This window comes from Plutella xylostella, chromosome 12 (assembly GCF_932276165.1).
Source record: "Plutella xylostella chromosome 12, ilPluXylo3.1, whole genome shotgun sequence".
In the NCBI taxonomy this organism is placed as follows: domain Eukaryota; kingdom Metazoa; phylum Arthropoda; class Insecta; order Lepidoptera; family Plutellidae; genus Plutella; species Plutella xylostella.
Window position 1 is genome coordinate 4,609,502 of NC_063992.1, and position 27,266 is coordinate 4,636,767.

At 37.5% G+C, this 27,266-nt stretch overlaps 1 protein-coding gene across 1 annotated transcript; it reads right to left on the minus strand.

The window, feature by feature from the left end:
- Positions 1 to 671: 671 nt before the first annotated feature.
- LOC105384225 lies at positions 672 to 8,626 on the minus strand. Its single transcript, XM_011554425.3, has 2 exons — positions 8,498 to 8,626; positions 672 to 2,188 (listed from the first exon to the last, which is right to left on the minus strand). The coding sequence occupies exon 2, from the start codon at positions 2,175 to 2,177 to the stop codon at positions 1,059 to 1,061; it is 1,119 nt and encodes a 372-aa protein (XP_011552727.3). The 5' UTR covers positions 2,178 to 2,188; positions 8,498 to 8,626; the 3' UTR covers positions 672 to 1,058.
- Between the last annotated feature and the right edge of the window lie 18,640 nt (positions 8,627 to 27,266).

Below are 27,266 nucleotides of genomic sequence, written 5' to 3' on the forward strand. Positions count from 1 at the left end.
CTGGAGCAGGCAGTCACAATCGTTGAGTACTAGGACTGCATAAATGTTGAAGAGATCAAGACAAACGGAAAAGGTCATTTTTTCTTTTAGTGCCACCTAGCGTTGAGTAGCAGTACTAAAATATGTACGGTTCAAAATTGTAGATGGCGCTGTAGTACCCAGATTTAAAAATATTGTGAAGAAATAGAGCTAAATGTTTTTTTTGTAGAGTGTTTTTTTGTTTGAGGTATCTGCGTGTATGTTTAGTATTGTACTATTTATTGCACATTAACTATTCTAGGTAGTAAAATAATGGATTATGTTTTATTGTTCTTGTAATGATAAACGACCCATTCATGTAAAACATTCATACACCACACACAATTTATAAAAAGGCGTGAACATGTATTTTCACGGGTGTATTTCTCTTGATTTTTCTCCTTTCATTTACATAACTCAAGGTTGTACACATACTGCTTTTTTGGCCTTTTGTCAATATGTTTTTTTTGAGGAATATTTTTTTATAATGTTATTCAAACCATAATTTCTATGGGAAAACTTTATGGCGAAGCGAATCTTGCGGGAAAAGCTAGTAAACTATAGGTAGTAAAATAATGGATTATGTTTTATTGTTCTCGTAATGATAAACGCAAAATTCAAATAGTAAAGCCCCATTATAAATATTGGAAGGATGAAATAAAAATAAAACATTAATAATATCGATAGGTATTTACAGTTTATTAAATCTTTAAGCTAGACAATTAAGATTATATTGCACACAATCCGAAAGTATATTACTTTCTATGTAAGTATTTTTTACAATTTCAATAATAATACTTAAATTTACCTCATTTGTTCTAAATAAACATGGCACTAATGAAGTATAATTAATTCTTATTGCTTGTAACACGTATTGTCTGTGACTATGTACAGTTATCTAATATCCTAGTTCTAATGTGCAATAAGTGGTTACTTAATGTACATTTAGATTAATAATTTAAACTTGGCTGAGATTAATCAAATATTTGAATTATATAAATTAAAAGTCTTTCAAGCACGTGTATTAAAATTGTATCACTTTACACAAGTTCATCGCAACTGTCGTTGAAACTGTGTCCGATAATGTCGGGATCGAAGTCACTGGGGAGCTGGGAGTGAGTGACCGAGTTCTTCTCGGCTAGAACCCTGTCACACTCGTTGAGCCTGCGATGTAGAGCCTCATAAACGCGGGTCATCGACCCCACCTTCTCCTTGCAGCCAGGGTCCGTCTCTATCGCGAACAGTCTCGAGTCGAGCAGCTTGATCGCAGCCACGATGTAGTTCCGAAACGTCTTCGTTTTCCTCTCGCTTTTCACGCGCTCGAGGAAAGCGCAAACTTGTCGCTCACCGCACAGCAATAAATCAACGTCGTAGGCCAAAGGTGAGTGCTGTCGGTGCAAGTAAGCGATTAGCCGCTTCGCGTAGCGGCGGTACGTGCGGTACGCCTTGCGCTTCCGCGGCCCCACATTCCTGCCGAGCGTCATCGACTTCTTCATGTCATCTATGACAGCCTTGTACCCGGCATCTACTTTTGGGTCGAAAATGTCTCGAAGCCGCGTCTCCACGGGCGGCTGGAGCTCGTACGGGACGGGGGACGGGGGCAGGGAGGGCGAGGACGGGGGTGGGGAGGGGGGCAGCGCGCTGGTGCGGGTGTTCTCCTCTCCTTCACTGGACTCGCTGGAGGTGCCCGCGGGGGTGGACTCGGGGGGTGGGTACGGGCGCGCTCTCGGCCGCGGCCGTGATACCCTGGTAGGTCGTGGCGCAGTTCTAGCATTGTACGAGGTAAGAACATTGGCATCTTGTTCAGTGAGCGGGCGGGCGCGCTGGGTAGCCGCTAGCGGTATGATGCGTATTTTGACAAGACCGTAGCTTTGGTGTATTTTCTGTCTGATGCGAGGGTCATCATAATCGGGGCCCCAGAGGTCTCTGATGGCTGATTCTTTTAGGAACCTGACTTGGCAGAGTTCTCCGTTGAAGAACCGTTTCCGTTGTTGTTCGTTGAGGGCGTCCCGCTCGGCGCCCGTGAGGCCGTGTCGCTTGGTGAGGTGGTCCGGGAGCTTGCCGTACGTGAAGCGCGCGCAGTTCTCGATGGGGCAGGGGATGTTGGCGTGGTTCTGCTTCTTAGCGCGCGCGGCGCCGGCGGCCGGCCGGGCACTCATCGTCACGGGATCTGAAACAAACAAAGAAAGAAGTCAATAAAGAAATTGATAATCAATTAGGTACATATAATTTGCAGCATGTTGAAGTTATTGTAAAATCTTTCATTATTCTTGAATGTGATATTATTAGGTGTGAAAACCATTCAAAACAATAATACTCGTAATATTATACACTCGCGACATCGCGAGCAATGAAAAAGTTCCACCTGCCATTCTATGCGATGTCCCATCTCAAAAAACTGCGACAGTAATCAAGCAATTGTATTAAAAAACTGTCAAAACCGTAGCCTTCGTGTACAAGAAAAATGACGGTTTTTGAATAAAAATATTATGTTCATAGATATAATTAATTAGTTTCATCAGCATAGATCATGTGATTACATATTTCAGCAGAATCACTTTTACAGGGTGTTGCAAAAAGGGTATACTAAGCCGAAACCTACATGTGCAGCATGTTATATCTAAGCCCGAAACTGAAATCAGAATTTGAAAATTAGCGAAAAAAATATTTAATTTTCCATAGTAACTTTGTTGGTCACATGACTTTTTACTACGGAAAAAAAAAATTATTTTCGCGAATTTTTTTAAATTCTGATTTCAGTTTCGGGCTTAGATATAACATGCTGCACATGTAGGATTAGGCTTAGTATACCAATTTTGCAACATCCTGTATAACCTCAATTTTCGAAAATATGGGAGGGCGTACTAAACTGCTTATTTATACAGTCGACGGCAAACAGTTACTAACATTAAATTACACAGACCCTCACACTGCACTCCTTCCTCAACGAAGACGTTCAAAAACAAACGTTTAGCCGGCGCGTCCAGTTAATTTATTTAGCCATGTTGATCTCACGAAGGGCGGGCGGCTGTCCGAGCAATAATTGTGTTGACGTAGGCCCGAGGCAGGGCGGCCTTTGGTAATTTATTGAAAACAATGCGACCATCTTGCTAGGTGTGGGAGAGGACTCAAGTGTCCGGGCGGCCCGTTCGAGAGTTGACTTTGGCACAGAATAATAACTAGTAACTAGTGACTTTGGCTTGGAGTGGACGGTATAATGTAGAGGCAGTTAGGTACATGCGTATGGGGAAATGTAAACGTGTTCAGTACCCGTATCACGAAAATTCGAGCTAACGAATAGAATCGAATGCGAGTGCGACTATTGTCAACTTGACAGAACTTTCGAACACTTTTTACCTTTCGAATGAGTTTCGAAAAGAATGACCACAGAGTACATAATATTATTCTGACAATGACCTATGGAATCATAGCTGTCAAACTTTCGCAAATCTATACACCGCCATTTTGTTGTTGACAGGTTGACAGCACTTTCGAATAGACTATCGAATAGAATGTGCTGCGTTTTTTCCGGATCGCTCTACAGAGGTAAATTGGTAGTGAGTACTTGCGACTAGTACCTACTACTTATCTACAATAATTGTTCTTGTGGAAGAGTAAAATTACGTACTTATTACGAACATACTACCTCACATAGAGAATTTATGTATTTACATAAAATTTTAGAATGTGTCCGGGCTGAAGAAAGTGACTGATTGGGCATCAACGCACAGCCCAAAACGGTTCGAGCTAAAATCACGAATCTTGGCACTTAGGTTTCTTACGTAGTGTAGGTGAGAACTAAGAAAGGATTTTCAGAAACTCCACCCCTAAAGGGGTAAAATAAGGGATGAAAGTTTGTATGAAAGTCCTTCAGTTTATTGCAGAATTCCCACGGGAAAACTTTTTAAGGCGAAACGAAGCTCGCGGGAACAACTAGTATGTTACAACAAACAACAAATTATGTTATGCAGCTTCTTTATGTGAGCAACTGCAAAAATAATTTCTCTATAATAGGTACCTATCTGTTTTCAAATACCCAAAAACAAACCATCGCTCCCTAGAAGAACAATGGTTCTCAAATCTATAGATAAAGTCAGCGGTGGTCCACGGTCTGATTGAGCTAATATTTATTTTGGAAATTAGCTTCCACTCCCGCCGCCGTCTTCAGGCCACGAAATAATAAATAATATCGAAATTAAACCATTCCCAAGGGCCACTAGAGGGCTTATTCTGGTAAGACCAGAGATATTGTTACGATTTCGATATTTCATGTTTAAACAACACACGCTTCTTTTAAAAATACGTGCCTATACCTATGTGTAGACATATTTTTATATTATAATCCCACCAACAATTTTTACCATTTCAGTAATGTAAGTGTTATTATTAATGTTGCGACAGAATATTTTTGATCACTCTGACGATTGATATTCAATACAAAATAATGCGATGTAAATCGTTGTAAATCACAGGTAAAACTAACTCCACTTCGCTATAAAAAAACCTACTTATATGAATTCCCGTAAAAATATATAAAATGTAGTCTATATGATTGTATGTATAATCTTAGCTTCCAAAATACCCAATTTCATCTAAAACCCAATCACAATAGCTTCGCTATCCAGAATAGGGACGTAGATTTGTCTGCACAAAACTGAGGCATTGTTTAATGTTCTTTAATTAATAATTTTAATAAGTCTGTTCGGGCTATGTTTTACAAATGTTGCCTTGTTTATTGAGGGTAATTGGTTTTAGGGTTTATCTTGTGTCTTGCTTCTTGAATAATGAAGAAATTTGGTTGATTTGAATTGATTTTACTGGTTTGTTGTGGGTATCATCGTTATGGTTCTTATTAAAAGGAAAAAAAAAAATTCAAAAGTAAATTGATAGAGACAGAATAAAATTAAAAGTTCACATTTTATTTTTATAAAAAAAATGATTGAGTTTTAAAACATAATTTATCTCTATTTTTCATCCATGTGTGTTGTTTGTATAAGATACATTATAATAATAATAATAATAATCCGAACTTATAAGAATTACATAAAAAAAAGTTTCAACTTTTTTTTACCAACATCCGGGTTTTTGGTATAAAGAAATTGAATCTTAATTAAATTTCTAGTTATATCTATGAAGATTACTCATAATAAAATACGCGAGCGACACTTCTCAGACTAATTTGCAAGCGGCACAGAGGAGCAACTTGTAATCATAATTGATATGACAAGAACGCTAATATTTGTGAAAGTTTTCGTGTTTCCCCTTTAGCCCTCGTTTGTTCGCGGCTCGACTGAATAAATAACTGATTTACATATTTAATAACAGGTATCGCGGCTGATTCAATTGTCGCATCTGTAAATTATTAATCTGGGCTACGGTTAGCTTATTAAGCTGTTCACCAAGTTGGTGTAACGAAAATCCGAGCCATCTCTTCAAAGAAGCTGCTGGGACGACTATTATTTAGATACCGTTTATTTTAATAACATTATTTAATTTGGATATAAAATTAAATATTTTATAATATTATTTTATTTTACAAACGTAATAACTTATTTTCTAAGAATGCGCTCATTATACACTCACATGCAATGAAAATGTTCCGTATTCCGTTGACTTTCTACATATAATATGTATATACCTATGTGACTGTAACTTTTTAATTTCTCGTGTGTTTAGTTCGTTTTAACGTTGTAAAAATGTAGCGAACGTTACAACTAAACAAAACAAAACGGAAAAGCGAAAGTGAAAGCGCTCACACCTCACCTTCCGAACGACCAGGGCGTCATAAAACAATACAGTTGCATTCCATCACCGGCGCAATATAGTACCAGGGGTGCAGGCGGACAACCGGGGGTGCATTCCGTACACAAGTAAACATAAACAAAGGGGAGATGCGCGGTGGCGGGTGGGGTGTGGGGTGTGGGGATATTTTGTAAACGTGGGTGCTGTTTGCAATTAGTAGTGGTGTTTGATGATAAGATTGTTGTAGTTATTTGTTGAGAAATTAAAATCGTAAAAATTAGGATTATTTAGAATAGAAAAGAACATTATGTCTGTAGCCTCCTCGTCTTATAATTTTATCAAAATCCTTTATTATTATAATGTTATCAAACTGTTAGAAGGAAAAGGCATAAACATCAACGGCGAATACATCTCGCACCTTCGATTTGCTGACGACATCGTCATTATAGCCGAATCTCTGCAGGAACTTAAATAAATGCTGAACAGCCTAAACAAAGTTTCACGCCAGGTTCGCCTCGGGGTGAACCTGGATAAAACTAAGGTTATGTATAATAACTACGTTCTCCCGTGTCCAATAACCGTTGATGTCATGACCCTAGAAGTTGTTCAACAATATGTCTACCTTGGACAGACTCTGCAGCTGGGTAGAAACAACTTCCAATCAGAGGTCAATAGAAGAATACATTTAGGCTGGGCAGCATTTGGCAAACTTCGTCTAGTCTTCTCGTCGCCCATACCACAAAGTCTCCAGACGAAAGTCTTTGATCAGTGTGTCATACCGGTTATGACATATGGGGCTGAAACGTGGACACTTACAGTGGGACTGGTTCACAAACTGAAGGTCAGCGGTCACTCAGCGAGCTATGGAAAGAGCTATGCTTGGAGTCTCTCTGAAAGATCGCATCCGGAACGAAGTAATCCGACAGAGAACTAAAGTTACCGACATAGCTCACCGAGTTAGCTTAAGTGGCAGTGAGCTGGTCACATCTGTCGAAGAACCGATGACCGAGGGGGTAAACGTGTTCTGGAGTGGAGGTGCTACGCAAACGTAGTGTGGGACGCCCTCCGGCTAGATGGGGTGACGACTTGCGAAAGGTTATGATTGGATGCGGAAAGCTAAAGATCGCATCCAGTGGCGTGCTTTGGGAGAGGCCTACGTCCAGCAGTGGACTGCTGATGATGATGATGATCAAACTGATAATGTATAAGCAAAGAACCTTCTCATAATCAATGAATGATTCAGTAAACATTCCTGTCACCTAACAGCTAACTTAACATACTTACAGAATAGTTCATACGTAAAAATCGATAATTTTAAAAATCTATTCTGTTGATACTGACGGTACAGATCGATTCAAGTGTACCTATCTGGTTTAATGGCATTTTTATAACTAACCAATAAATGTATTGTAATATAAAATAAATAAATGAATTAGCGTACTGACATGAAGTCATAACTGATAAGATATACACTTGTCCAAAATTAATAATGCACATGCAGATAGATCTTCACACCCGAATCATTAAATCGTAAGAGCCTTAAAAAACACTTGCATTTTGCACTTTGTTCGAAAGAAATAGGAGTCAATATCATGTGTCACATAATCGATAACAACCGATCTGTCAAAGATTTCTATGCGCATTATCGATTTTGGAGCACTGTATGATAAACGAGCAGTATGGAATTAAGAAATCACTGCATTAATTAGTGATCCCCAGTATGTAAATTGTGAAGTATTACTAGTATGATATATAACTAGCATTAGAGCGAGACTCGCTGATAAATTCAATTCAAATTTTCACTCTGTATAATATTTTTTGGCACTTGTTCTGCTACGAATAACTGTTATAATACCATAATGAATATGACCCTAATCTCTCGGCCAGTTTTATATTATAATGACGCGCCAGAATCGCATATAATTTTTTTTCCTGTCTTCCAACACCACAATCGACATCTTTGAAGCTTCGTCCATTGCTGGACAGAGGCCTCTCATAAGAAGCGTCACAAGTCAACACTATATTATTATAGTATCGGTCTTCTGCATTCAACTAAATACTTATACCGGCTAACCTGTCTAAGTCTAGCAGACTTGAATCAACTGAGATCTTTAAATATGGAAATAGGTTCTACTAAATCGCGACAAAATCAGCTAAACGTAAGTGTTAGGGAAGTTTAACCTCCCGACGAAAAATAGGGGTATTATACGTATAACGTGTCTGTGTATCTGTGTATGTTAGCGTAGCTCGTGCAAAAAAAAACGTCAAAATCGACTCAGTCGTTTAAAAGTTATGCAAGTTTTAGTTTTAAATATCGGGGGTTTTAACGTTCGTTGTGTGGCGGAAGAGTCACCACCGTTAGATTACGTTTGTGTCTTTTTAGCTTTAGGATTTCATACAGTTGGATTAAAATGTAATAATACGCTTTTTTATACAAGTCTGCTCTGGTACGCTCATTTCAAGTATTTTATTTGAAATTTATGAAGTCCTAATCAAACTTCGATTCAATTCAAAAAAATAAGGGTATTTCCAATAATGAACGCTAGTGTGTGCTTTAGCACCTTTAGCTAAAACCGTGATAGCTTCAACATTTAAACAATATGATACATGAAAATATCGCGATAACGTTTAGAGGCTCTACATAGTTTTTCATAAAATAAGCAATAAAAAAATGTACGTCGCAGTGACAACAATACAAAACAACAACATAATGATACACAAAATAAAATAAACTTACCACAAAAAGTCACTGCACAAAACTTTTCCGAACAAACTTGCGCGCTGCGTTGTTTACGACTTCTAACACGTTGTTGTTATTTATGTTTTCCTGGTACCGCCTAGAGCGATACACGTATTTCCACTGGCGCTGTCGTCACTCAACTGCGGTTACGTAACCGTAGAATCCTGGCTTTCCTTTCCATCCCTGATTTTCCGACCAAACAAGCTGAAACTACCCTGCCCGTTTAATGCTAACAAAATCGGATGGCATAAGGGGTGAGGTTGGGGATGTGAGAGGTCGTATGTAAATGGATGGTTTGGCAGATTCGGCTTTCCTTCGTGTGTGCTCGGGAAACTTCGGGGTTGTCGGAGAGAAAACTCCGCCTACGAGCGTAGCGGTTTCGTAGCGTCGTCGTAGCCGAGTCGGAGCGCATAGTTAGTTTTTCATAGGTTTTGGCCTTTTTGCTTCAGTCGGCGGCTGTAGTTAGAATAATTAATGATATAGAGTCGGTACTTTATTATAAATTGTAAAAAATATCCTTATTAATTACAATAAATGACTACCTAAGTAAGGTGCAGGTGGGTTATTCTGAAAGGTTTTTGGGTGAGTTGGATACATGTTCGTATTTTGTCAATTTAAGAGGACTGGTTGGGTCATTTTGATTCATGAAAGGACTCTTTGTATACTTGAATATGCTACCTAAAACTCTGTTTAACAGACTTCTCTATATACCCACGGAATTCGTGTATATTTTAGTTTCAAAAGCTGATATTTTTTTCTTTGTACGAGCGTAATTCCGAATGACATTTAAAATGAGTTTTAGGTAATTTCAGCTAAAGGACCATATGTATTTTTCGATCAGCTTTAACCTCGCAAAAACTCAACTCGAAATATTGCATAGAACTGCCCAGAAGTACTTAAATACACATTTATGTGATATTTATAATTCGGAATTACCCGATCCACAAAATTTCATAGTAAAATGTTCCAAAATTCGGAATTACCCTAGTTAGCTCATTAAAGAAAATACCAAAAAAAATTGAGCTAGGTTTTTTAAACTCCAAACGTAGCGAACAAAAACGGCAATCATTTGGATGAAAAAACAATCAGTTAAATAACTTAACTGATTTCTTAATTACCGATGTGCGGGTAATTCCGAAAATTCAAAAATGCGGAAATTTGCAATTTTTTACTAATTTTACACTTTTAACTGACTTCAAAAAAAGGAGGAGGTTCTCAATTCGTCGGGATCATTTTTTTATTTTTTTATATTTTTTATGTATGTTCACCGATTACTCCGCCGTTTATGGACCGATTTTGAAAATTCTTTTTTAGTTGTATTTTGTTGAGCTTCCAGGTGGTCCCATTTTTTTTCAGAATTTTATCTCACCCCCAAGGGTGGGTAAAGGGGTAAAAACAGGGTATTAATTTCCATTTTGGGCACCTATTAACCGATTCTAATGAAATTTAGAACGTCAATATAGTTCTTATATCAAAATAATATGATGGTGACCTTGAGCTGATCTGATGATGGAAACGGAAGGCAGTCAAAGGAACTCCTCAACGGTATATACATAGCAACTACCTCGTGTTTAGGCTTGAATGATTCGTTTTGACTAGTAGGACTTATTGGTATCATTTGCATCTTACTTTTAATTGAATATTATTGAAAATTAACTAAATACAATTAAAAAAAATTAAAAATTAAAAATTAAAAATCCGTCTTCAAAAAACCACTAAAATGTTAGAAATAATTTACATAAATTTTATGTGACATTACAAATATACCTAAGCAGGAACTGATCTTTTTTGAAGTTGGTGCCATATTTCTTCAGATTATTTTGTCACCGCGTTTGTCAATAGTATTGTATTATTGTGTTATAGGAGTGAATATTTTTTGGATAATTGTATCTATTCACCTACCTACATTTGGAAGCTACTGTGTTTATACGGTGAGTATATTCAAAGTTAGGTGTTTTACGACCTACGATAACATTTTATATTTCTGATATATTTATTTGGTACATTAAAGAGCATACCGTGGTTTTAAGATAGGTTGTAGGTCCACTTTCCAGAAATATGGTGAATGTTTTTACTAATAAAACCACATGAACGACTTTACACATTTCTAAGCCGACATTGGCATTGTATGAAACTTTTAGTTAAACCGTATAATAGTTAGGTATATGCTTATAATAAATTTTAATTGTTAAAATCCTGAAAGAGACACGCCCAACCGGTGGGCGTGGCCTGTGCAGACACGCCCCATTTTGCCTCCTACAAGGCTTTTGATAGCATCTTACGTCCCGTTTCAGAAGGAACAATGTCCTGTATTACATAGCCGAATCGAATAGCCGAACATTTGTGAATCCGAGACGAAAAACGGATCTTTTTGAAATGGCAGGGTTATATTCTGGTATGGCGAGCTGGACCAGGATATTGATCGTAGTTAACTTTCTAGACTATTGATTTAATAATACCTAAGTATATGCTGAATGGTGCTACGTTAAACTCATTCATATTTTTGTAACATTAGAACATGGCTCTCATCTTGACCAGGATCATAGCAAAGTTCTGCACGTTGGGAAATATCAGTTAGGCCACTAAGCATGAAAACAAAATTAGGGAAAAATAATATTTATCTGTTTAATAGGCTTTGATAAATTTCAAAACTATTTCAGCGTTAAGTTACATTATACTTAAGACCAGTAAGTTGCTTTTTATTCTGGAATTATTTAACGTTAGTTGTTGAAACTAGCGTTTCCGTACAAGTTTTGCATAACCATTAAATAATTAAATAAACATATACAATATACCTACCTAATGATTTTCGCTATTCGCACCCCTGGGGATATCCGGAGAATATTTATTGTGTTATCCGGTACATAATGATCACGTTTAAATTCTGAATCACTCTTAATTTAAACTTTAAACGTCCTACGTGTCAAAATTTGACTGGTAATATGATGATACTGTAGTTGTTTTTCTTCTCCCTCCTCCTTCTTTGTTGTAGTTTCTTCTCCAAGCTGTCACCCGCGAGCACAGGATTCGAAACCTCCGTTTACGTTGCGTATCGTCAAATGTCACTGTCAATATGTAAGGAAAATTTGTTAGTTCCAAAAGTGGCATTTGTTTGTTAACCGACTTCAAAAAAAGGAGGAGGTTCTCAATTCGTCGGGATCTTTTTTTATATATTTTTTATGTATGTTCACCGATTACTCAGCCGTTTATGAACCGATTTTGAAAATTCTTTTTTTGTTGTATTGGGTTGAGCTCCCAGGTGGTCCCATTTTTTTTTCAGATTTTTATCTCACCCCTAAGGGTGGGTAAAGGGGTAAAAACAGGGTATGAATTTCCATTTTGGGCACATATTAATTCTAGATGCCTCCTTTAACCAGAACTGATCGCAATCTGCCCCCTGCCTTCAATGACGATGACAAGGCCGAGCTCCTTGCCGATAGTCTTGAAACGCAATGTTCGCCTTCCACCGAGTGTCTAGGTCTAGACCAAAATCACATTGATAAGATCAACGACGAGGTACAGCGAAGGGCCTCTATCCCTCCGGTCGACACTCTGGAACCCGTCACAGTCACTGAGGTCAAGACAATTATCAAGGACCTTCACTCAAAGAGGGCTCCTGGATGTGACGGGATCTCCAATAGAGTTCTCAAAAACCTATCGCTCCCTCTCATTGTCTTGTTAGTATCGATCTTCAATGCTTGCCTGGCTAATTGTATCTTTCCTGACATTTGGAAAATTGCCGACGTCATAGGCTTCCCTAAGACTGGTAAAGATCGGAGAAATCCGACCAGTTACCGTCCTATAAGTCTACTGATATCCTTAGGCAAAGTCTACGAAAGACTCATCCAAGCCCGGCTCAAACAGTTCGTTTTCGCCAAAGGCCTCATTCCAGCTGAGCAGTTTGGCTTTCGAGCCAGTCATTCTTGCACTCACCAAGTGCATCGAATCTCTGAGCACATAAAGGGCTTTGCTAGGAGAAAGCCAAAGGGCACTGCTGCCCTCTTCTTTGACCTAGCCAAAGCCTTTGATAAGGTTTGGCACAACGGCCTAGTCTACAAACTCTACGATTTGAAGTTACCAGACAGGCTCGTTCTGATTATTAAGGACTTCCTTTCGAATAGGCTTTTCAGGTATCGCGTCCGCGTCGAAGGCACTCGCTCTTCACTCAGGACGGTCACCGCAGGTGTCCCTCAGGGCTCGGTCTTAGCACCTCTGCTTTTCTCACTTTACACAAGTGACATTCCGAGACATCCACAAGTCTCGCTCGCACTCTACGCGGATGACACGGCTATTTATGTCACAGACATTCATAACCACACCATCCGCCGTAAACTACTCCAAGACGCAACCGATGCCTTAGGCGATTGGTTCCGTAAGTGGAGGATGGATGTTAACCCCGAGAAAAGCACAGCAGTGTACTTTTCCCGGACTAACGCCTATTACAGATCGATCCAGCCGAACATTCGCATGTTCGGCAAACCTATTCCGTGGGCTAACAAAGTAAAATATCTTGGAGTCACTCTTGATTGCAGATTGAACTTTAAGGCCCACATCAACAAAGTGAGGAACAAGGCGGCATTCTATTTATGCCGACTTGCTCCTCTCATTCGCAACCCCAAGCTCTCACTACGCAGCAAAGTACGCTTGTACTTGACATGCATTAGACCAGTCATGACCTATGCTAGCGTAGTGTTCATTCACCCTCCATTGCTCGACTTCAGGTTATCGCTCCTCGAAGGTGTTGCCACTCCTCCATTTAAAAGGGAGGATCCTCCGACCAAGCTGGGCGGTTTAGCTTGGTGGGCAACTGCCCGACGGTTACATGTCGGGATTCTGTATATATACTGAGTAGCTGTAATTCTTAGATACCGCGATGTAGGATTTGGTATTTTGCTTTCACTCTTCCATGCCATCTGTTGGTCGTCCTTGATATCTCTTCGCTGGATCTATATCTTGACTTCTATGCTTGCGCGTATTCATTATAGATGTCGCCACAAGGTCATTCAGAATCGCTTTCTTCGTCGAGCTACTGGTGCTCCCTACTTTGTCCGAAATTACAATTTGCATAAGGACCTTAAAGTTCCGACCATCAGGAAATTTATTAAGGATTCCTCAGCACGTTATTTCGACAAAGGATCGCAACATTTCAACCAGCTTATATCCTCATCATGCGATTATACTGTTAGGGTGGACGCTCTAAAGGGGTGGAGACGTCCCAAGAACATACTTACAGACCCAGACGACAGACTCACAGCTAGGCTGGCGACAGCGCCGTTAAACGTTAGATCTCCCCACTCCCAAGTCCGAGTAGCGGCATCATCATCATCATTAGAGGGGGCTATCCGGCGCAGACGCCGTAGCCTCCAAACTTACACACGCTTTCGACATGTGCCAGGGCGCTTCACGCCACCCCCCACCCACCGCGACGTCCTAAGCTGAGGACACTTCAGGAGGCAAGCCTCCTGAAGTGACCTCAACTTAGTCGCTTTATAACGGGAGAAGGCGCCTTACGACGCCTTCCCCAACCGTTCGGCAAGGCTGCAAAGGTCGCAGGACCGCAGCATATAGGATCCCTTAGAAAAAAAATAATAATATTTATTCTAATGAAATTAAGAACGTAAATATAGTTTTTATAACAAAAAAATATATGTTGTCAGGTAAGTGAGCAACCCGACTGTAAGATGTTTTCAAGCTGCCTGAACTTGGCCCTGACTAGGCTTAACGACCGCTGCTGAAACAGCGATCGGGACTCACGACATAACGTGACGTCCGAAGCACGGATTTATAATTATGTTATGACAAAATTTTCCTTAGAAAAATACAAAAATCAATAATACTCCCGTCACCATTGCATCGCTATGCAGCGTAAATCATAGGATAACGGAACAGCTAGCGTGCATAATAACATAATAAAATGGGGGCCGATACTTTGTTTATTGTTTTGATGAGTCAGCGTTTTTTTCCCTTAGGAGAGCCAGCTATTAGTGGGAGAGGGGTAGCCCGCATATGCTGAGATGCTTTGAAGTATTAAATATTTTTTTGCATTTTCTTGTCTGTTTGATGGAGAAAAAGAGTTTGGATTTTGTATATTTTACACTATTTTTTTGTATAAAAAAAAAACTCACTCACGCCTTGTACTGATGTACTCCCTTGCGGGGTAGGCAGAGGTGCATTGCTGCACCCACTTTTCGCCAGAGTGTTCTGTTAGTCCCAATGTAATAGGGGGCGGGCCTGTTGCCATTTTACGGGCACATCTAAGACCCGAGAACAAATATCTGTGTTTAAACAAATATCTGCCCAATCGAACCCGGGACCTTCGGCTCAGTAGTCAGGGTCACTAACCACTATGCCATTCGGTCGTCTTTTTGTATCAAAATCAAAATCTTAAGAAAAACACTATCTACTAATAATACTTAGTACGAAAACATAGAATGCCTTGTGAAATAAATGTTCAACCGTGACTGAAATATTATACATTTTAGGCACCTAAATAAGCTTCAAACCGTAATAATATAAGAAATTTGATTTTTGAACAAAATTTTCCAGGGTTTTTACAGATTAAAGAGAGTACCTAGTATCGTATTGTTATAATTATGTCCTTTTGAGCAAAATATCAACTTACTTAATGGCATTTTTTTAGCGGCTAAAAAAATGCAGTGCTGTTGAGTATGAAGTCATCTATAATCTATGGTTGTTTGTTATGGATGGTTGAAAATATCCCATTGTTTTTCGCAGTATAGCTTCGATAGACCAGGTTTTATTTGCAATTCCAAAACGAATTAAGGAGTAAACATCGAGAATGCGATTCGATTCAGCGAATCGAATCAACCCGCGATTAAGTCGCTGAATTTTTCATGTCGTAGTCAAGTAAAACAACAGTCGATTTTCGGATCGTTTTCAGTATTTCACTGCGATTGTCGTGTGAATATTTCATTCGGTAGTTGCGCGAAAGCAAGGACTTCTCAATTATCTGTGACACAATATGGCGATTTTATTGGCAACTGTTTGTTGTATTCATTAACAGGGCAAATAACCTGAAAAAACATCGCTAATAAGTGGTGGGATGCATATAGAGGTATTATTCTTTTCGTTCATATTACCACGTCGAAATTATGACATGGCCGTGGTAATATGAACAAAATCTACTAAATTTACTAAATAATTACAAATTTTTCCGAATACAAATCTCTACAAATTCGATGTCTGTATTGTATAGGATGTGGTCCGAAGGCTAGTAAACCCGATGGCTAGAGGAAACATAACTCTGAAACTACACACAGTAGGTAGGTATATTCCAATGGAAGGTCCGACATATTGACAAAAGATAGCTAAGCCATAACAATTGATCTCGCGAGTGTGAGTCGGCAGAACGGCTACTTCCTCAAATTCATCCGCCAAGCTCTTTGTCCCAACTATAAAAAATAACGCCCTAATATCGTTAAATGCTCCTTTGGGGACTCAGTGGATATGTGGACTGCTGGAGAATCATTAGGGCTGTAGTTTTTTTGCGCTCTATAATGCGGTTAAAGATTTTTGGTAAAAAAATAAATGGCTACGGTTTTTTAATAATTTAAGTCAGACAGTGATCTGAGTGTGTGAGAAGTTCACGGTCTGACGATGATGACCCTGTAGTGTAGGTAATTGGTGATCGTGAAAAAACTATCTTAATAGAACCGCAGTTGTAACTTATTTATCTAAATAATATATTTTTTGATTAAATAAATATTTTGCCTTTGCAATTTTCATAATTATTTTACGTTGTGCCAGCCCTAGCCAATCGAATGGGCGAACTGCGGACAATTTATATAGCAATAATCCGCGCGGACATTACGCCGGCGAGTGGCCGATATGATCGGACTCCGGAGGTAAAACGCGTTAGTTGCGACAAAAAACGACCTCTCATTTATCCAGCCACTCGGCACTTCGTGGCGACAAGGCGATCGCCTGCAGGGGGGATATCGGAATAGCTGCAGATGTCTAAGTTTGTCGGAATGGGGGCGCTAGTGTCGTTGCAGAGACGTGAAGGTTATTGAATCGTCGTTGTAATGGCTGATAGTTGCGCCTGATTTTACAGTTTCAAACTACGAATACGAATACAAATTTTCCATTCCAATAGAGAAGCGAAGTGTAAGCATTTTAAATATAATTATAACCTACCTATATTTTTTCATGATTTACCCTCCTTGCTTGTTAAATGTCAAATTAAACTCCACATTAAAGTAAGTAATTTCATATAAACTTACTTTTTAATGTGGATTTAAATATTTTAAAATTTATAAAATAAACAAGCAATGTGGTTTTTTTTTTTGTCCATTTTCCCATTCACGTTAGTTGTATGTACTTACCTAACTTGCTGTAGATTGCGCTGGGGTCAGTTTTTGCCGGCGACACCCTGTGTTTTAATGACGTTAATTTTGCGTAGTTTTGTTACTTTATTTTCATACAATCTATGTTCAATTAAGTATGTACTACAAAAATAATATCTCTTTATTACATTCACGAGCAATGAAAAAGTTCTAACTGCCATTGAAGTTCCATATATATGTCTCTGAGACTTTTTCATTGCCCGTGGGTGTATTATCATTTCTTTTATGACCATTATAATAATATTTTGTTCTATAGTACCCACGGTAATTTTTTACCGCATAAAGTATAAAAATATATTTAAATTGTGTCCAAACGACCGTTATTAATATTAAAACGACACACTCATTATCAAAACACGACAAAACTCCGAAAACATTTCTGGAAGTTTGAAATTTTTCGCCTCACTTTTTTTTTGTTTTGGATACGCGTTCAGGTGATATCAAAAGTAGCAACAAAGGGCCCGGCGAAAAATCCCATTGTTATCGAGGGTATAATTTATTAGGGACCCCAGCTCACGGGGACCTTTTTTTATATATCATCGTATTATCCCCACTTGGCAAGTTACAACTTCTTAAAGAAAATCGCGGGAAATTAATTTAAAGCTCTTAAAAACTGTCATGGGCAGCCCTGGCTTGTCTTTTTGGCACCTTGTTGTGACTAATCACTTTACTTTTGACTGCTGTTCTTGTAGTACATAGAGTCATTGTGATTTCGATGTCAATCTTATTATTTTAAGATTCTTTCTATAGCACACATAGTCAGGAAAATATAATATGATTAACAATAATAATATTTACCTAAGACCCTTGAAATCCTAACAAGATTTTGAGGAAAACATTATTGTAGTGAAAAACAACTAAAGTAAATTTTGTATCACATGAGCAGTCTTTCACTCAAGCAGGGGTTGTTGGGTCTGTTCATCCGTTTTCGATTAGCCGTGTCCCTAATATTTTTATCTCCTCACATAAATACGTTATAATGAGCGACCCAAAATTCTCGACCACCGCTTTATAATAAATTTATTCCAAGTCTAGCCATTCGAGTGTGCATAATTTTGATACAAAAATAATCTACGGCCGACATTAAAAACCCTTAATAAATTCTCGGCTGTTTAAATCGGTTTAATGAAATAGCTGGCTTTAACAAATCAGTACGCTGTAACGTTTCGCCCTACCTCCTGCCTACTTAACTCCTACCTAACGGATTTACTAAGAAGATATTTGAAAACACCCAACAAAACTAACCTGAGTGAAATAAGATTGAAACAAATACTGCTTTGAATTGGCCATGAAACATCCAGTGAACCCCTACATTGTGTTGTAACCCAATAAACGAAAGAATAGTGAATTAAATAAAACTGTGACCTAGAACTGATTACATACTTCCTACCTGCCTATAATTATTGACCTATATACTACAACTTTAATGTATAACTTTTATTTGTACGATAAATACATATTTACAGGTAAGTACATAAAGATAATAAAATAGATAATAATGTTTTTTGGTGTTGGTTAATAAGGGAAGCCCCTCCATACGCTTTGTAGGCCTTGATCACTACACCCGATTGAATCAATATATAAGACTCTAAATTAGATAAATAATAATAGCAAATATTCAATCGGAGCCCTCGTGGAACACAACCATTGACTTGGACATTCCTCCGACCAACTTATTAATCACTTCCCTTGCTCCTAACTTAAATATATTTACATGGTTTGTCTTTTTTGTTCATGTAAATAAATCAACATGAATACATGTTATCAAAGCTAAGGGGACAATTTTATTTATAATCATAAATAAACTGAAACTAGAATAGTTCAATAATTTATACTATAGTAACTTTATTAAATCATGAATTTCATAATAGATAAGTATTTGAAAATATAATAATATGACTCTAATTTTGTAGCCAAGTGGGAAGTGATTTAGGTATTATTTTAAAAGATTAAATATATAACATGAAATAGTGAATATTCTTTGATCTTATTGGAATATAGGATAATTATTATGAAATAGTGAATATTATATAATCTTATTCAAATATATTATAAATAGTTGTAATAAATATATCCTAGCTAACTTTATTCCTACTATATCCTTGCTATCCTTTTTTACATAAGAATTTATTGCTTTAACAAGGAAACAAATACTTCTGTTGGTTAGAATTTACATAACTTTCTGAAAATATGGAAATTGGACAGGAATCTGATCTACCTTCAAGCTATTTGTATTTATTGAGCAATATAGGATCAGAAATGATTTAAAATAAGTATCTAGAACCCTTATTTGTGATATCTTGACACCTTTAGGCCCACTTGCGTGGATCACAGGGTTAAAAATATAAACTCAGAGGTAACTAACTCAGGGTTAACTTTGTAAAATTTTAACCCGGACTTTTGATTGCGCTAATGGAAAATAACCCTGAGTTAGCTAACCTGACGTTTCTTTTTGCACTCTGTGAATCTATGTCCCGTTCCAGGCTGAAAGGGACCAAGTTTCTATTGCCGTAAAAAAACATTGTCTTCTATCTCGTTTTCACCTCACGTCTTTGGATAAAACTATCTCTCTCGATTTCCATTTTCGCAATCTGTCAGTAATTTGTATTTTGTTTACAAACAAAGTGTCATATTTGTGATTTCCTTGTAGATATACATTGCGAAAATGATAAAAAATTGAAAAGAAGCGGCGGTAGCTCAGTCGGGTAAGCGCTTGCTTCTTACACAAAAGATGCGTGTTTGGATCCTAGCGCAGACATACCAATGAGTTCTATGGAATTTAAGTACAATGTGTGGCAACTTACTACCACACATTCTACTTACCACAAAACGTTCAAGAACCTTATCATAAGCAGCTCTCTTCAATCTAACCGTACCAGCAAGCAATACTCAACCAATAACAACAGCAAGTATTGATTTTATTGAACACATCGCGGTTGCAAGTTGTGCTTTAGATAACAGCAAAGATAGCCCTGAAAAGAGCTGTTTCTGGAAACAAAGAGGGAGTTCCGAAAATAACTGTTCAGCAAGCTCAAGCAAGCAGCAGCAGCGACCACCACCGTCACCGCGGCAGCTCGGAGAGGAGAGCCTCCGACAGCGCAGAAAAGGAACGAGTCCCCGTGCATTCCCAACGCCACGAGTATTTAAGTTAGCACCGCGCGTATAAGTAGGCTTATTTTCTGTAAATAAATTATCATTATTCTGTCCACTCTGAGTATTATTTTCTACCTACTCTACGCAATATCTCCAAAAATGTATACCATAGCTCTTACGGTGAAAAAAACATCGTGATCTAGATGTGTACCCTAAAGTGCATTGTACTCTTTCAAAAACGGCGATACGGCTCGCGACCTATCACGTGAGTACAAAAATGTACAGCGAAAAGTGGGTGAGTCACCTCTGAGTAACTACATTACAGTCATAGTCGTGAGCATATAAATGTATGTAACCACACCATCGTGCTCTTAATTTCACAAGTTGGACCATTTGCTACTTTGCTAGATAGTGGAAAAATATAAGAATGATGAATTAATCATCATAATCAAACATTTCCAACGAATACAAGAATATTGATAAAAACCTTTTCTTTTGACGTAAGCCGGGTTAGCGTCTTAACCCTTCAATATTGGGGGGTTAAATATTTAAGAGTTTATCCCAAGGTTAGCGCTCATATTTCAGCGATGCAAGACAAATTAATAATCTAACCCTCCTTATGTCAAATATCTCCGAGTTAATTCGCTAACCCAGGTCTGCGCAAGTGGGGCTTAGAGTATGTTCCTCCGTTAATCAATTCTTTCCCTGCGCTGATACTTGTTGTAAGACTCAAAGTCAAATAATCTTCTCTGCCATATGGATACTACTATAAATCATCTTTGAAAAGTTTATTTAAGTATGTATCTACTTTATTCTTTGAATAATTACTATAGCATAGATTCTACAGAAGTATTTATTTACCTAATGAAAAATCAATAATTTGAACAAAGAACCATAGAACAAATTTGAAGGTAGGTGTATACTTTTCATTTGATAAGAATTTACTATTTTTGAAGTAAGATCCATTGTCAGGTTTTAGCTTTTTGATAATCATCATCATCATCATCATCACCAGCCCGTACCTGCCCTCCGCTGGGTATAAGCCTCAGATATTATTTAGTTTATTATTTATGATAAAGTAACTACTTTCCCCATCCTAACCATGATGTTACCTGCCTATTTGTATTTATCCAGAAGTCCCTATCCTAAACTAAAATAGGTTGAACCAAAGCTAGGGAATGTGTAATGTGTAGGTTTTTTCTCTAGCTAGCTAAATACTGAATGAGCGAGGTAGAAGACCTTTAGTGTAAGTACCTATCTAATCCCTATACCAGTGTGATGGAAAATGCAGCCGTGGGTTAGTGTCCATCAAGAAATAAAGTGTATAACATATACGAGAGATAAAAAGTAAATAGAAAGATCACTTAGCTTCGCACACGGTGTTCCGCCTCGGCTCCACGCGCATGGTCCTCACGGCACCGATCACCCCCTCAATCTGACCGCCTGCTCACCACGGCTGCTCACACAAAAGTGAAAAGTGCCCACGCGCTGCTCGCTTACGTGGATATTATCCTCTACCCTCAACTCGCCGATATCAATATTAAGGCTCACCTACACTCAGAATAATTATCTTGATTATTCTGTGATCCGAAATCGGTACAACGAAGCTTGGCACGAAGTTAGCCGACACCCTGAATGATTTAATAGACAACTTTTCCAAAAATCCCACGGGAAAACCCTTCCAAAGCGCAACAAATCCCTCGGAACATCCAGTCGTAGTTTAAATTCATTATTTGCGAAATAGTTAATGTTTCGGCATCGATGGAACATTACAACGCAACGAATAACAATGATCTTAAAGGTTTTCGGCGATTGCGTGTGTGCCTCCCAGGAAGACCACCATTTATCTTGTTGCAATTTCCTTACGGATATTGTAGCTGTCTCTTTGTATTTAATACGTTGATAAGTACCTATTAGACGCCCACTACCTACTTCTTAAAACGACCTCTACGTATGCCACAAGAAAACGCTTTATTTGATTTAGTTGTTTATTCAGAAAAGTTTCTGGTACCTGTTACCTACGATCACCCGCATAGCAGAATGCCGAGGAGGTATTCAAGTGCGGGCACTAATGGACGCGCGCCCGATAGCGGCTGAGCGGCTCCTGATTTATAGCGTCCTAGTAACTCCGCCGTGAATAATATGAGGGGAGACGCGGCTTGCTCGGGAAATAATACAAAAAAGTTGAATCTAAGAATAAGAGCCGTTTTAAAATAGTGGACCTGACAGAAATAAAACGCCATAAAAATTATTATGTAAAAACTTATATGAGTCACATGTTTGTTCATCGAATTCGAATAACAAACTAACTTTAACGCTTTTACAGCGCTCTCAAAGTATTTTTTGTTACCAAAAACAACTTTGTAGCATCACAACGCTAACGCGGCAGTTGTTGGCAAACTGAAAATAAACAGCGCCTACAAAGCGTTGTTCACATTCAAATATATCGTTGAGAGTCTCAATTGTCGCTCGCAACTTAAACATTGGGCACCGGTATTGTTTACGTCCGTGCCAATCAACAGGCTCGGTAACGAAACCAATCAACTTCGTCTCGCCTCTATTTGCTTAAAAGACCGTTACTTTTTCCTTTTAGTTTTGCATTGTGACCCGTCCGGCCGTCACCCGTTCCAGGGATATATTTGATTAAAAAATAACGTCGTCAGAAAGCGGCCGGGGTATGTGTGCTTTCGGATACAGGGGACATAAAAGGAGTAAAAGGATCTTAGGCCGCTCAGGCTTAGCTGTCATTGTCACGATACTGACGATCCGTACCACGCTTACGTTTGCTTTTTAGCGCTGCACTATCGCATATCGGTTGACTTGGACTGCATTGTCTCTGCCATTGACGTTGTTTTTTGTTTTACACCAGACGATCTTGTCCGAAGTGTGAAATGAAAATGACCATTCGCAGGAATCACATAGGACGTCGTCTAGCTCAACGTCGTCATCCAATTCGATCCGGCAACTTCGGTATTAAATAATTACTAAGCTTAAGTTATTTTAGCAGTAATCTAAAGCTGAGTAAAGTTATCTATTAATATTGAAATTTTTAAACCAAAAAGATATTTAAAACAAACTTAAGCTTACATGATTCACCAATGAATAACTGCTTCCAATGACTTATCTGAAGTGTTCGATGAGAGCCAATAACATGGCAAATCAATACGGCTTTTCTGACCAGCTCATTGTTGGCAGCCTTTAGAAATACCATCGCATTTTAAGGTCAGACAGTGGCGGTGCTCTCCCTCTTTATTATTAATCTCCACTTTTAAGCTAGCCCACCCTCGCGTCAGTCGCAGTAGGTACTCTGCTCAGATAGTGTTGGAAAGAACAATAGGAACTGATGCAGCGGATTGGCAAACTCGGCGATTCTTTTAATTGGTTTCCAATCCAACAGTTTCGTTGGCACTTAAATATTTCATCAGCCCGTTCCATTCTCTGAGATCTATTTGCTGAAGGAATATCTGGCCTGATCCCGACGAACCTTCATTTTGATTGGCACGCTTTGGTATGGAAATGACGCTAAATTCTGTTTTCTCTTAAAAAACATCCGGTTTTGAAGCAATATAGTTTTGCTCATTGTAATTATCCATGTTATTTGTTTGTTTCTTGCGATTCCTTCTAGATAACAGATTTATCCGACAGGCAATATTTTCGAAAACCAATAAATTAAGTAAGCACGGCAGGGAATTCCGAAGACATCGATGCTCAAGTTAGACAATTAGAAGAGCCTCTTGCGAATTTATGTGTTTACGTCGGACAAGCGGCGCGTAATGGGCGCGGAAATGCTCTCTAACGATTTGCAGGTTCTATACGCACACAAACCTATAGCATGTTAAGTTCCAATTTCTCCATAGTCGGTTAAAGCATAACCAGGTATTAGTGGTTGACTTTTGACACATCTGTCAAGAATTTTATATGGAGATGACGTATAATTGATAAACCATCAATGGTCGGTTAGATAACCGACTATGGAGAAATTGGCACTAAACGTACTTAAGTAGTAACTTTAACAAAAGATGTTATGCCAAATAAAATCAGAGCTAGAAACACTGCGCTAAAAAACCATTTTTTGCAAATTTAGATCTTAATCTTAGTGTTGCTAAGTACCATAAGTAAGTGTTAACATGATATAAGTACCTACCTACCTAAAATTTTGTGAATGTACATAAGTAATTAAGGAGCGTTAAGTAACCCCGAGAAACAACTGTGTTGTTTGGGGTATCATGTGTACTGTGCACTTTTTATGGGATAAATAAAAGATTTATTTATTATTATATTATTATTAGTTTCGATTTGTCCGTAGGTAATTATTGCAATTGATATTATACATATACCTATACTTAATATGTTTTTTACAATAGTTGATGTGGTGTCTACTATATGTATAATTATGTATTGATAAGATAGCTATCATATCAATATGCCTTTACCTTTAATAAAAGGGGAATTATAAAACGAGCGAACAAAAAAAAACTTTGCGACTGATGATGACATACAGTTTTAATAACTTGAGCGGTATGAATTTGAGTAAGCGAAAAATTAACTAAACTGACGACGAATATTGTTTTATAATAAAATCCAGTACGAGCTTACAAAAACTGGACTGTGACAAATCCATTTCAGATATAAAAAAAATATCCGAGCGACTTAATTACTAAGTGAGCGACTGGAAATACAGAGAGGGCAACTTCAATATTAAGATATATTCGATTTTTCTAAGTGGGGTTATACTTAGCGAACTACTAAAAAGTTCACTTTGAGCAAAGTTTTGTATGCTGCTTTATTAATGATTATTGGTTACTGATATTCTATTTGAGGGCTTATGTTTTTTATTTTGATACGCTTTTTAATGAAAACTACAGATTTTTAAATGCACTGGCAAAAAGGATCGTGCGACTGTCCCGAATTTTTCAATAGATATGTATGCAATCACGTTTTGGGGCTAGCAATTCGGCTCAAACTAACAACACCACCACTGGAAGCAAAAATGATACCCATTGGACAAAAAAGAAAACGAGGCCGGCCCAATAAGTCCAAGCCCGCACTTATTTACCAGTGACGATGAGTAGTAGGGCTCCTCATACCTATCAATGTTTCTTAGTATTTATAAGAAGTTTTTTTTTTAGTTGAGTGAAGCGTCTTATTATAAGATATTATAATATATAATTTTTGTTCATTTTATTGAAATAAATGCATGCATATTACTTTATTTTTATGGAGTACATTGTTTTATTTAATTACCCTTATATTTCAATAATAAAATTTCTCAACTAATAGAATAGTGTTTCTTCAAATAGTTATTTCATATTATTTTTATTTTTTAAATGTGAGCTCATTATACTCTGCTCATTAGTGTATTTTTCAAAGTGGTTATTGTATTCGAAACACTTCATTTAAGATAAAATGCCGCTCAGTATAAAAATACATTTGCCAAATATTGAAAAAAATGCAGGACGTAACGTTGACACTCAAACAAATATTAGGTCGCTCAAATATTATGAAGCTGCTCATTTTGTATTTTAAGTAACTCAAATTAATGTTTGTAAGTTGCTGTCCTGTTGATTTCTCGTCACTCGCAGTCAGTCGCTCACTTAGTAATTCTATAACCCAAATTAATTAATTTTGACACTTAGAACTGTAATTTACAGTCACTCGTTTTATTGCTACCCTTAATAAAATAATAAATACCTATTATAACTTCTTATATTTTTATTTAAAAATATTATATCAAAACGTAGTAAATTTGTAACATTGGGGACATACTTTATACGACTCTTAAGAGATAATATAAAATAAACAATCAAACAGAACAATCCCATAATAACAAATCTTAATTCCCATAACAATTTGTTTTGCTAAGTTTTAGTTTAATTTTATAAGCGAAAATCTTCGAACGGGTTGCTAGAGAGGGGAAACTTTTAAATAGGCAAAATTTCCCGGCTGTTTTACGATAACGATCATAATAAAATGTGAAAGTTTGTGGCAACACTAAACGTTTTATTATAAATACGGCGCCGCTGATTGTTTTACTTGAGATTAAACGGTTTTAGCATTTGTTATACATATATCTACCTACCTACTATTAAAAGCAGCGCTACAAGTGGGACTGACCAAATTTTGAGTGCTTTACAATTTTAATCTAATGCTAAAAAAATACATTTTAATCTTTCACAAAATATATTAAATTATGCTTATCATTGAATGTTACCAATATTTATTAAATTACTGATGAGAAATTTACACCAAAATATTTTGTCCAATCACCCCCCACAACCCCGCACAGATTTACCGCCACATAACGCTGAAGCCGCGACGCAATGAACATTTTGTTATCGCCTAAACAAAACGCTTGGTTTTCTTAAACTGTAATAGAGAAAGTTGAGATAGCCGAGTTTTATCTGTAAAGTCGCCCTCGAGGATCAATTAAAAGTCGGCTGAGGCGGTCTTGAACAATTATTATTGTAATAAGGAAAAGGTTTTAGACGCGAGTTTTGTGGTTCATGATGCTGTACAGTCGAACTCAGGCAGAACTGACGCCGCAAAGAAAAGGCTTGTTGTATAATTTATAAGGTAAGGGAAGATTTACGGAAGAGCTATAAAAAGTGGACACACTACAGCGTGAATCTAGTTTTTGTGGTAAGATCGTTAAACACTATATGTAAGCACACATGTTTTTCTGGCAGATGGAAGTGATGGAACTCAATACAATACAAATAAGTTAAAATATGTATGTTTAAGTTAGAAAATTATGTATAAGAATAACAAATTATACTTTCAGTATATATGTAGGTAGGTATTATACGGGATACAACACAAACTGAAATAATCTACCTAGATGAGGTATCCTGTAAAAGATTGCGGAGTTTGAGCAAAATCTGAAAAGCACATTTTACTTGCAGCCTACTGTACATCTCTGGATTTTCAGCCGTGAGCCACACTCGCTCAGTTTTCCAAAGTTTTGCAGTCTAGCCTCTTATTTTTCCGCTCCATGCAAAAAAATGAAAGGTATACATATACAAGCATGTTTTATATGTACACACACGATACGTAGGTACATTTACACGGTTTACAGGTACCTACTTAAATATATAAAAGTTGTAGAAAAAATTTTTCACAATCACTCCCTGATTCACGCTTTTGGCTTATATGACGATATTACTTATTAATGTACTTAATGATAATAAACGGTACCTAATTATGTATTATTATTAGTATCATTTATAATTATTAAATATTTGTTTCCAGATATATCATCCATAGTAAATTAGTAAAACATATCAAAAAATCCTGTAAATATGTATTTT

What these genes read in the sequence shown, in the direction of transcription:
- LOC105384225 (XM_011554425.3), bottom strand. Translation starts at nt 2,177, where the DNA reads ATGAGTGCCCGGCCGGCCGCCGGCGCCGCGCGCGCTAAGAAGCAGAAC.